The sequence below is a fragment of the Morus notabilis genome, unplaced genomic scaffold (genome assembly GCF_000414095.1).
Source record: "Morus notabilis unplaced genomic scaffold, ASM41409v2 Scaffold664, whole genome shotgun sequence".
Classification (NCBI taxonomy): domain Eukaryota; kingdom Viridiplantae; phylum Streptophyta; class Magnoliopsida; order Rosales; family Moraceae; genus Morus; species Morus notabilis.
The window spans coordinates 71,440-84,722 of record NW_010368047.1 but is presented as its reverse complement, the minus strand read 5'-3'; the positions used below and the strand labels follow the sequence as shown (position 1 = coordinate 84,722).

Below are 13,283 nucleotides of genomic sequence, written 5' to 3'. Positions count from 1 at the left end.
AAAATTTAATTTGAATTCAAAATCTCAATTTAACCTATCAAAAGAACACCCCGTAGAGATGCAACAATGGGCCGGGGCCCGTGGGCCGGCCCAGGTCCATCTTGACACAGTGACGGGCCGGGCCAGCACGGCCTGTCACTGTTCAAGGCACGGCTCAGCCCATAAATATTGGTGGGCTGGACTAGGCCAACATATATCGGTCTATGGGCCGGCCCGACACGGCCCATGAAAAATCATGGGCTAGGCCAGGGTGGGCCGGCCTAGCCCGGCCCGTCTAGGCCTATAATTAGCCGGCCTAGCTCGGCCCATCTAGGCCCATAATATCTTCATGTTTTTTTTTCTATTTTTAACAATTTTGTAAACATCTTATGTATAATTATCCCGATTGTACTCTTTTTTCCTTACTAAGGTTTTGTCTCACTAAGTTTTCCTTAAAAATGTTTTTTTAATGAGGCAATCGTAAATAACATATCCATTTTCATATTTCTATTGACTATTCAAACTTTTATATTTGTTAATTTGTTTAAAAATTTAAAAATAAAAAAAATTGAAAATTATACGGCCTATCTAAACCCATGATGGGCCAAGATGGGCCTTGATGAACCAGCCGATGGCACGGTCCATCTTAGCCCATGGCACGGCCCAACTTAGCCTACATAAAATTAGTCTGTGATGTGGGCTGGACCGAGGTAATTTTTTTACGGGTCGGGTCAGCCCACAACCCGCGTAGACCTAAGAAGTTCGACCCGGCCCGTTGTTACATTTCTAACACCCCGTTCATTCTGAAATTGAGACCATTTTGGACTATCATGAGTCTGATATCATTGGTTGGTTGTTTTTACTTTTCTACCATGGTTTCCTTTTACACCTAAAAGAAAAAAAAAAAAAAAAAGGGAAAAAAAGGAAAAGAACTTTCAATCACGCAGGTTGTATCAAACGTGCTAAAGCTGACCGGAGAATATTGGTACTAAAGTTGCGGCCCTAAACTAGCGTAGAGAGATAGAAAGTATTGATTGCCAACACATGGGGCTACTTCAAAATTAATCCAAAGAAGCCAAGAAAAAGCTACATCTACGAAAGAAAGATAATTTGCTTTGCATTATTATTATTATTATTATTTTTATTACTTTTTATTATTATTATTATTTTTTATTACTTTTTATTATTATTATTATTTTTTTTTTTTGCAACTCTTTACATACACAATATCAAGGAAGACCATATGATATCTACCTACATATAGCTTAGCTAGCCTCAAAAGTGCCATTTTGAATGTTCCTTACTCACATTCAAGGGGAAAAAAAATACACAGATCACCTCACTGCTTTGCCTTAATAACTAATCCCGCTTTTATCTCTCTTATTATACAAATGTCTAAATCACTCATATTTTATAAATCAAAATCAAATTTCCTCTTGAAACGATTAATTTTTTTAAAAATACCAAGATTACCAATTTAAAAAAAAATACCAAGATTACTCATTCCAATCTATATTAAATGTTATCTTATGCATAATTTAACTAAAATGTTTAATAAAAATTATTTAAAATTATTCAAATAAATATTCCAATCAAACAAATTCTTTATTTATTTTGAGAGTTTCTCATATTGATTTTATTTAATATTTTAGTTTAATAATTTTTTAAATTGTAGTTAATAAGGTTGGGAACGGTAAGCTTAATATTTTAACAAATTTAAGTGCTTCAGGGGATATTTTGAGTTTGCTTTTTATAAACTTAAGGGGTATTTTGAACATTTACATAATAAAAAGGACAAAAGTAGTATTTAGGCAAAATACATGGGAAATAAAAAGTGTGTTTTGATTATTATTCTTAGGGTTAATCTCACAAATGGTCCCTGAGGTTTAGCCTCAATCACACTTTAATCTTTGACGTCTTAAATATCGCACAGTTGGTCTCTGAAGTTTTATTCAGTTTCAATTTCGGTCCTTTTATTAGTTTGGTGTTAAATATTTGACAGAATCTATAGAAATTATGAACTAAAATTAAAAGCATATAAAGTTTAGAGACTAAAACAATACAAAAACTCAAAAGTTAAATTTCTATAGATACACCAAAAATTTGAGTTGTTTTTAATGTTAGACTCTAATTTACACAGATTCTATCAAATTTTAACGCTTAGTTGATAAAAAGACCGAAAATGAAACAAAGTAAAACCTCTAGATCATCCGTGCGACGTTTGAAAAGTCAATGATTAAAGTGAAATTGAGTGTAAACCTTGAGGACCGTAGAATTAACCCTTATTCCTATTTAAAGAGATGTCTCTTCAAATTAGTAGTATCCAGTTTGTGACACATCAAAGTTTCATTTCACAACAACACTGCCACTTTTTTCTGCTTTTGTTTTTTCTTTTTCTTTTTTGTTTTTTTTTAATGAATAAAAAGCCAAAGCAGTCTTTGGATGAATTAGGTAAAGAGAAAATAGCATTTGTTGCTGATGACAAGCATATTATAATCACTCAAATTAATGCAAATGAGAAGCCTTTACACTATATCGTTTTGGAGAAATGGGTTATGGAATAATTTAAAGCTAGATAAGATTCAAAGTTTACATATGTGATATATCTAAGACAGCCAATTGCAAAATGCATGTCATTGATACTTATGCTCAAGCAGGAGTCATCCCTTGTTTGCTTTCTATGTCATTGTGGGAAGATAATTTACCTGATTTTGATGGAACAAAAACTTGCTGATGTAGAGGATTTTTTTTATTTTTATTTTCTGGTGACTTCAGTAGATGCCAAAGGGTTTCATGGCCCATCATAGAACAAGGTTCTGCCGTGAAAATTTGTCGCATTCATACTATTAAAATGACAGTGGTCAATCAACTGATAATCTAGATCTTTTGTCTTATTTTGGTGTCTCATTCGTTATCTCACTAGAGACAGAGAACTTAAGAACTCAAGGAGGTAGTTTATTAACTAACAAAAAGAAGAAAAATACCAATTCCCAAAACTCAGAAACAGCTATAACATTAAGGTAGATGCAAATATAAAAATGAGAGAGGTTTTATCTAATTACAAGAGATATAGCTCAATTACAACACAAGCAAATCGTGAGCAAGGTTCCAATTGATGGTTAGATCTCTAAATGTAAAATGGTCTAAAGAAAAACAAAAGGAAAATGAATCTTCCTTTTTTTTTTTCTCCATTTGTCCCCCAGCTCAGGCAAATTTCAAAACACCCCATAAATTATATAAGCTTGAAATAATATCTTCACACAACCGAGTCAACAAAAGGTGTCATCCACAATTCCCAGCGTTAATGTGTGTTTCTTTTTCACTGCCCTTTCTCATCATCTATTTCGCTGCTTCCCAGTATTTAATGGAGAATCTCTCATGCTTTTGGATTGTGTGTACGTGATCTGTTGAGCTCCATCCGATTTCTTCTTGCGTCTGCCTTGTTGGGACAAGCGAGAATGGTACGTTAAGATTGCAAGGTCATTGAGGTCTTGCAATGGAGTGAGAACCTTCACAACTTCGTCCATGGTGGGACGCGATTTCGGGTCCCTACTGAGGCAGTTGTAAGCCAATTGAGAGACTTTTTGCACCCCTTTAAGGGAGTAATTCAGTTCCAATCTAGGATCCACTAGTTGGTAAAGCTTTCTCTTTTCAGCCAAGTATGGCCGAGCCCATGCCACCAAGTTCTGTTCTCCACTAGGCCGCTTCTTGTCCATCGATCTTCTTCCTGTTAAGATCTCTAGTAGAACCACTCCAAAGCTATAAACATCACTTTTGGATGTCAAGTGTCCTGAGAACAAGGAAAAAAGAGGAACAACTTATTGGGTTTGAACTTTCCTATTTAAAAAATATATATATATATCTCAAAGGAACTGCACAAAATTTTGGATTCTAGATCTGTAAGATCAACCAACTAAAATGTTGTTTTCAAGCCATAAATCTGAGCAATAGTTTGCTAAATTTCCAATTTTCTCTTCAAATAGCTACCTATTTTCACATTGCTCAAAGTTGAACAAATACTAGAAACTACTCAAAGATTACTAGTCCTCATAGTAGCTGCAAACTCCTGTATAAGTTGATGAATTCTGATGGTGACCAAAATCCCATTTATATTTCTTGCCCAAAAGCTCTAGTAATGCGCATTACAACTATTATGAGGTGGGTAGAATCATTGATGAACCAAAATTGAATTCAAATTTAGCTCTTCCAAAAGGGTAACAGCCCTGACATCCAACTAATTTGGTCAAAGTTGTGAAGACTGCTCCATGTTATAGTCACAAACCAACTTGTATGACTTTTTTCTTACCTGTCATTACATATTCTGGAGCAGCATAGCCGTATGTCCCAACCACTCTGGTAGAGACATGTGTCTTGTCTCCTTGAGGCCCGGCTTTTGCCAAACCAAAATCTGAAAGCTTTGCATTGTATTCCTATAAAAGAAAAGCCAAGTGCGTTTGATGTTTTCATTCACTTTTAAGTTTAACCACCAAAAAAAGGGGGTGTGGAGAAAATGACAATTTCAATTTTTGAGCTCTATTTTGATAGCTTACTGAATCCAGCAAGATGTTGGATGTCTTGAAATCTCTGTAAATGACTGGTTCTGGGCCATTGTGGAGGAAGGCCAATCCTTTTGCCGCTCCAAGTGCAATTTTAATCCTGTTGGACCATGGAAGTGGTATATTCCCTTCAAAGATTTTTGAACAAAACATCAACCATTTTGTTTATTACAACAAACGATCAAGTGGAAAACAATATTCACAAGCACTATGATGTCTCCATCTACAAGTACTAGTAGGAGAACAGGAGACCATATCAAGAGGGAGAAGAAAAAGGAAAATAAAGCATAAAGGATAAAGCTTTTAAGAGGCTTGCTATACATACTACAAGTTCACAACATTTAAGGGCAGTAGGATAGTTCATCTTCTAAAATTTCAGTTACCACATTACTTTATATTAACAAAAAGTAATTAAGGCTTTGTAATTAAGGCTGCGTTTGGTAAAAGGTAAAGGAAATAGGAGGGAAAGAAAGATATATGACCTAGGTGAGGAAAATAGAAAGGAAGGAGAGGACATTTCTCTTATTGTGTTTGGTATGGATTTCTTACTCTGATCCCTCAACATTGGAAGAGATTAAAATCGGGGTTTTTTGAAGGATCTCAAATCCGTCACTTAATCTATTCCCTCCTTTTTACTCTCCGAAGAAACAACAATGGGTCCAGACCCTCCCACTAATCTCCTCACCCCTCTCCCATCTTCGACTTTTCCTTCCTACCAAACCTCTAAAGCACTCCTTAGATCATTTTTGTGGAGAAATCTAAAAGGAATACAAAGTTAAAAGAGAACTAACACCTATATGACAAAGGACATTTTCAACAAAAGTCAAGAAATTAGTTAACACTCACTTCTAAAAAGATGATTTTCAAGACTCCCACGAGTCATAAATTCATAAACAAGCAAGCGTTGATCATCTTCAATGCAATAACCAATAAGCTTGACCAAATTAGGATGGTGAAGCTGTCCAAGAAAGTCAACTTCAGCCTGCATTCAAAAAATTGTAACAAACTCACACGTCAAACTTACATATATCATGGATATTATTCAGTCCCTTTCAACACCAATTTCTTCTATTTGTTTTTTTTTTTAATCCTACTAATCCAACTTCCAAGGCAGTTACTCTAATTCTTACTAACCACCCATTCTCTGTGACCTTGTAGACCATCTGGCTTCAAGCTCTTAACAGCAACCGTAATTCCCGACCCGGGTTTCGCTGGTGCCGTCCCGTTCTCCTCTATCCATCCTTTGAAGACGTATCCGAACCCGCCTTCCCCGAGAATGCTGTCCGGTCGGAAGTTCCCCGTCGCCGATTTTAGCTCTTGGAAGGAGAATTGGAGCAACTGGCAATTGTTATTAGCTGATTTGTTGTCATCTGATGAAGGAGGCTGGTTCAGATTGTGATCAGAAGAGAGATGAACTTCATTAGGAGGACACAATTCTCTGTTGCTTGCGTTTAAATAACGTGTCTCAGTGGCTGCGATGGAAAAAAAAAATGAATTTGAGTTTGATTCAGATTTCTCTAATCTAAAAGTCTTCCTTTTACGAAAATTTAGAAGATTCAGATAGCTTAAGACATCAAAACACAAACTTTTGCAGAAACCGATGAAGAATTCAATGAGATGTCAATAGAATTGCCCTCTATTTGGCAGAAACTGAAACGGCAGCTTGAGCTTTTTATGACATCAGCGAACAGAAGACAAGAAAAATTTTGACTTTAAAACAAATTTTCATCTGTCAAAATTGCATTTTAAGATCTGTCTTTCGAAACACCCAGTTTAAGATCTGTCTTTCTAATTACAGAGACCCATTGAGCCAGCATATGAACTTATAGTTTAAGACTCCACACAGTCAAGATTGATCAAATTTTCTGAGAATTTTAGAGAGAGAGAGAGAGAGAGAGAGAATTTTCTATCAGAAGCAGCAGTTAATTCAGATCAGCTTTCAAGATTCATATAACTTCAAATTAAAAAGCAACACACAGTATTACACAGAACAAAACAGAACACAGAGATATATACACATATGTTTTTATATATTAGATATATACCTGCGTCATAAACAAGACTAGTACGAGGAATAGTGTTGGGAGAGTCTTTGGAAGAAGAGGACTTGCAGGCGCCTGAAACGCCGCGTTTAAGGACAGCCCAGCAACCGCAGTTGGTCCCCATAACTCTCCGTTTCTCTCTCTTACTCTCTCTAAGAAGGTCCAAGGTTTTTCATAACAAACGCAATGGAAAGGAAAAAGAAGAGAAGTTGTCGAGATGATTAAGATTAACCATAGCTATGAGAGTGAGAGTGATGAGGAAGATAAAGAAGAAGAGAAAAGAGAGGGAGAGTTGAGAAAAGGAGAGAAAGAGAAGAGAATTTTAGGGAATTTTTGGCGTTGGAGATGTTGATGTTGGTGTTGCTGGTTCTGTTGGAGATTGCAGGCATCATCATCGCCATCATCGCAGTGTGTACAAAAAGAGCTTTTTTCCCACCACCTTTTGTGTGGGGGATGGGGAATGGGTCTCTCTCTCACTCTCTCTCTGCTCTCTCTCTCTCTCTCTCTCTCTCTCTCTCTCCTCCCTGCTCTCACCAGTCACCACACTCTAATTTATTTTTATTTTTTTCGAGGAAAAATTATCAAATAAAAAAATAACCTTTTTTAATATATGGGGTGAGATTGATGTCTCTTTTTTTACTTGAGAAATGAAAACACCATAATTTTTAATTTTAGTGAAGACGCATGCACTCAACCCCGCTTGAACTAGTTTCAAGTTAAAAAGAAAAAATATATATTGTAGAATAAATAAGATTTACTTATAAACATAGAAAATTACCTATACTACCATACTTTTGATATTAAAAGTATTTAAAACATCAGATTTTTATTTTATTAACGATACTTTTTTGTAATTTGATAATGATTTTGATGTGATTTAAATGCACAAAACATAACTTTTATATTAAAAAAAAAAAAAAACATTTGTGCCCAGCAAAGTTTTAGCAATGAGGAAAAACCCTCCCTTGTCTTATTGTTTCTCTTTATTAATTTTCCCTTTTCCTTTTACCTCTTTCTCCTTTTAAGTAGGTTGTAATTTATTTTTCCTACTTTGGCGTTGGGTACATTACAAATAGTGTCTGTTTTTGGGACATAAAAAGTTTATAACACGGTATTATATGAGAAGAAGAATTTTGTTGCATGAAAAAAAAATCGAATCTATAAGATATAGTTTGGATGATAATATGCAAAATCTGATAGAAAATATGGTTTGGGAATGTCTTTTTTCTTTTACTCTATTATAAAATTTGAAAAGATTACATTAATGAGAGATATAGAGGTGGGGAAATTTTGTGGCTGCAGGTCATAAAAAACTTATAGAGAGGGTACAATTTTAGATCATCATCATTCTCAATTAATAAGTCGATATATTTTCTTAATATAATACGAGTTTTAAAAAATGATGTTTTGAAATCATTTCATATAAGGATGGTAATTGTGTAAGGAATGATTTATTGTCCTCATTCCCATCACCCAAAACCATCCCCATCCCCACTTAAGGAGTTGCAAGATCGGAATTGTGAATTTTCTGTTGGAGGTATTTCTCATATATATATATATATATATATATATATCTATTTCTCATATAATATAACTATACACTTCCAAATCTGTTATATAATTCTTTAAAGAAAGGGTGTTACAGTTTATTGAATAGATATCACATGCCATATGAGTTGTTATTAAAAAGCATTGTATTAAAGTTGGTGTCCCTCTAGCCTTGTCTCTTTTTTTCATAATGCATATGAACCTTTTTTGTGCAGAATGGACATGTAAATCCCGCGAAGTTCCCGGGCAAAGTAGTACATTATGCCGGAAACAAAGGGTCTTGAATTTGAAGTATCTAATAACATGTTTCATGCGTTTATACCATTATACTCGAAATTTTATTTTATAATTAATAATAATGTGACATACAATAATCAAATGTGTTTTAAAATTTGATATCGGTTTCTATTCTCCCAACATATAAATATTGTGCTGTTTTAAAAGTAAAATGTGAGAAAGTATTACGGCTTTGTAAAAGTAATAGTTTTAGTTGTAAATTTTTATATGATGGAATAACAGGATTGATGCCATAATAAAGGGTCAATATAGGCAGAAATCGATTGAAACTTTAGAGTGAAATTACATGAATCCTTGAAAAGCAGGAGACTTTTAAGTTAAGAAGAATAATTCGTATGTAAATTAGACGTCATGCATCCATTTTCTTAAGTGTAAGTTCCTGCATGGAATTTATTATGTCTCACACTCAATAACAAGATTTATGATTTTGATTCCAAATCTTCAATAGTGAAAGCATAAAAGAGGAGGAAAAAAAATATTTTCTTTTTCTTTTTATAAAATGGAGGAAGAAAAGGGTACGGAGGTGATACCCCCCACGCAAGAAAGGGGACAAACAAAATTTACTCCAAAGATCTTGAGAACTGATGTTGCAAGCTTTGAATAAAAAAAGAATCAATAAAAAACGGGGTATAAATATAGAGTAATTGGCTATAACTATAAATAACTAATTGAACCAATAAAAAATGTTTGAGTGAGATTCTGCCTTAGTTTCAAGAAGATTTCCATATGAGTTTGCTTTTTCCATTATGCAACTAATTAGATCATTGTTTAAGAGGATCTTACAGTTTTCATCCATTTTGATTTCACAAGAGACAAGAAAAATGTAGCAATATATTGGTTAATTAAAAGATAGTGCAGCATAATATCACTTCCTCATTGCATGTGAAAATTAATGGGTAATATGGTCAAATATCTATAGCAAACTTTTGTTGTAATAAATTAAAGCAGAATTGTCCCACATGGTGATGTGAGACCCTTCAGTGAAATGCAAATTTCTCCATCATACGCCTGTGTACCAAAATTTGCGTTATTCGAACTTGGGGATCTTTTTTTTTTTTTTTGCTTTTCTTGAGTTCCATTATGTTTTTAGTTGATTGTCTCTTTCCGTGTTCATGTAAGGACTTGGTTTTGGCTTTATAGCAAGTAACTATTTGGCAGCATATTGGCACCTGAGCCGAAAGATTTTAGTTTATTATTCTTATTTTTTAAAAAATTTTATTTTTATTTTCCCTCCCCAAAGAAGAGCTTGTAATGTTGAACAGTACTAATCTCCAAAAGTTTTCTCAATCAAGAGTGAAATAAGTCGTGTTGAAAAAACAATTCTTGGGTTTATTATTGTTTGGTCAAAGCTAAAATAAAAAGATATAGTCAAGAGCATATTTGAGTGCAATCCCATCAATTAATCTCTCTTTCTCTCTTCTTTGTAAAGAGGAAATGTAGATATATTCCTCTATGGGTGGGAAGAGGCTTATAATATATAGGTGGTTTTTCCTTTTCTTTTTTTTTTTTTTTTTTTTTTGGAAAAAAATAAAGGAAAATGAGAAGAAAGAGTTTTGAGGAGTGACTAGGGGAGGGATGGGTTCTTGGTGAGAGGTCATTTCATGAACCAACCATAAACAAAATTGTATTCTATGATGCTTTGGGTGAGGAAAAGCAATTAGAGAGATCCTATTCTTTTTTTTCTACACTGTGCTTTGCAACTTGACAAGGTCCTTGTTAGAAAGGAGTGATACCAATTGCCCCCACTAAGAGTGTGGGTTCCACAAAAAGACCCCACCACACAAAACTGAGAGAGAGAAAAGAGTGAGAGATTGAGATAGAGAGAAAGATTTCAGAACACTGACTAGTGTAGCCCACTCAAGGTCATCATATGGGCAAACAAGATATCCTATTTTCAGAGGTATAAAGTTGGGAGGCCATATAATTGGTGTAGGAGAAAGCTCCAGATGTATTTAAATCTTTATTTATTATTTTTTTGAAAGATGTTTAAATCTTTATTTTTGTTTTACGTATTCAAATCTTTCTTTATTATCTTTTTGAGAGTTGTTTATATTTTTTTTTATTAAGGGAGTTTCTTTGCTATAACTAAGAAAAATAAACTACTAGTAGTATTTTATTTTCAACAATTTATATCATAAATTGTCTGATCTATATACTTTTTTAATTTAATGTGATTTTAATAAAATCTAACAATTATAAATCAAACCCTACCGGTAGGGAGGTCTACCAGATAAATTCTTTTTTATTGTTGAAGAGTAATTATATTTGCAACAAAAAGAAAAACTTATTAATACCCCGCCAATTCACAATTTATGTTTATTACAATCTTATCCTTTATTAAAATTACATTAAAACCTATTAATATACCCCACATTAACTATAAATGGAAATAATATTTTTTTCAATGAAATAAAAGTGTATACACCCACAGTAAACATAACTAGGAAGTAATTTTCAAAGGAAAAACAAATACCCCTACATTTCTGGTTAAACTAATTTCATGTACATAAACCATACAATTTTCTCCATCAAATTCTTTGAAAATTTCAATTAAGGTTCGAATTGAAAAAAAAAAAATGTCTCTTACAGAGCCAACAAATGCTACTTATGTAAATATACATATGTGAATATGTGACCGTCCTTGAACCTATATATGCACCAACATTCATGTATATGGTTTTTTTTTTTAATTGCATCTGGCTAGTTGTTTTTGTGTTATGGAGGCTTTGTTCTTATTTCATAGACATAATCAAAAACAAAGAAGAAGAAGAAGAAGAAGAAGAAGAAGAAGAAGAAGAAGAAGAAGAAGAAGAAGAAGAAGAAGAAGAAGAAGAAGAAGAAGAAGAAGAAGAAAACAATGGATAAATAAAGGTAAATAGACTTGTAATATTTTTTAAAAGAAAATTAGACATTAATAGTAGAAAGGGAATATATTTTTTTATAAATTAAATCGAGATTAAAATTAGGTGGGGGTATGACTTATGAGAGGGTTAAATTAAATATTATGAAAATTATATTATAAAAAGATAATTTTTTTAAAAATTTTATTAGAGAAATATTAATTAGTGGGGCTACTCATTCTTGAATTGCATTGCAAACGCACCAAACTCCTCTTTTTTGAACTCAGAGTAAATTTGAACTGTGCATGATGGGCCAACATGTAGGGCCCAGAAATCAATCCATGCAGATGCTCTGCCTCTATGTGATCCATGAAACCACAATATTACACTAACCCTTTTTGTTTTTTCATTTTTATTTTCCATACTCGAATTCCTTCATTTTGGGGGGTGAAAGAAAAGAATTCCCCTCTTGATAAACAGAACTCCACAGAGTGAGCCACTTGTGCAACATGCATGGTTCTATGTCAGGTATCATCATCATGCTTTGAACTATTTATAGAATGATAATGCCCCATTGGTGTGAGACTTAGATAGATATCCCAAGAATATGTGATGGGTGTTTAGATGCCTCTTGACTAGTTTCCACCACAGTTTGAAAAGCCCATAAAACAAAAAAAAAAAAAAAAAAAAAAAAAAAAAAAAAAAAAAAAAAAAAGGAATAAACCCAATTGTAATTTTCCCTACTAAGTTCTAATCTCCTCATCAATTAAAATGAAGGTGCAATGCATATCATCTTTGGGGTTAGTCCATTTTGACCTAATTTAAGGATAGCATTTTTGTTGTCTGCATTTGTAGTATTGCATGTGACCCTTGGGCATTCCATGGGATGTTAAGCATACAAAGATAAAGATTTTCTTATCGAAAAATTATGAACAATTACGAGTTTCTAATATTAGCTATTGATAGTTGTGAGAACTGTGCGAGTTCTTTATATATATATATATACATACATACATATATATATATATATATATATATCCGATAAGTGCATGGAACCCTTGATCGACAAAGCTTTTATATATAAGGCTCGGATCCAGCGCTATCTTATCATTATAGATTCATTTATTTCTCCAAAATGATATAAGAATAGGAATATTGCTTATTTATTATAGCCAAATAATTATGAGATTTGTAAATGTTAAAATCACAACTTTGCTTCCAAATAGTGAGTGATATATATTGGGAAGGACTACGCATCTAATGGATATTGGCTTAGTTTGGTATTGATTTTTACTTCTAAAATTAGCTTCTGCTTGTAGCAAATGTTTGGTAAATCTCCTCAAAAGTGTTTTTTAAAGAATTTTTGAAGAATCTATAGTCAAAATCAAAAGCAGTCCAAAGGCAACTTTAGCTTTTAAATTGTGTGGGAATCAACATAGTAATGAAACTTTCATAATACCCCTAATGAAATTTAAAATTTAAAATATTCTTAATCTAAAATTCAGACTCGTAATATAATATAATATAATATAATATAATAATACAATAATATAAAATAATATAATATAATGTAAGTAATATTGTAATAAATGATATCATAATTATATTAACAACTTTAATATTAATATTTTATCATATAATATGATATTATAAGATAGTACAATTAATGAAACTTTCATAATACCCACTATATCCATAATAAAATTTAAAATTTACAATCTTCCCAATCTAAAATTCATATTCGTAATATAATATAATATAATGTAATGTAATAGTAATATTGTAATAAATGATATCATAATTATATTAATAACTCTAATATTATTATTTTATAATATAATATGATATTATTATTATTTTCATAATATGATATTATAATTATAATATATTTATAATATGATATTATAATTATTATTTTATAATAATATTATGATAATATTGTATTGATATAATTATATTTATTATATTAATATAAATATAATAATAAATATAATAAAATATTAATATAATCTTGTAATTCT

General features: G+C 32.3%; 1 protein-coding gene across 1 annotated transcript; it reads right to left on the bottom strand.

The window, feature by feature from the left end:
* Positions 1-3,010: 3,010 nt before the first annotated feature.
* On the bottom strand, positions 3,011-7,046 carry LOC21392307 (probable serine/threonine-protein kinase PIX7). The gene is made up of 6 exons (XM_010114168.2): positions 6,581-7,046; positions 5,670-6,007; positions 5,382-5,517; positions 4,530-4,663; positions 4,286-4,409; positions 3,011-3,769 (listed from the first exon to the last, which is right to left on the bottom strand). Exons 1-6 carry the CDS (start codon positions 6,699-6,701, stop codon positions 3,315-3,317), a joined length of 1,308 nt encoding a protein of 435 aa, XP_010112470.1. The 5' UTR covers positions 6,702-7,046; the 3' UTR covers positions 3,011-3,314.
* Between the last annotated feature and the right edge of the window lie 6,237 nt (positions 7,047-13,283).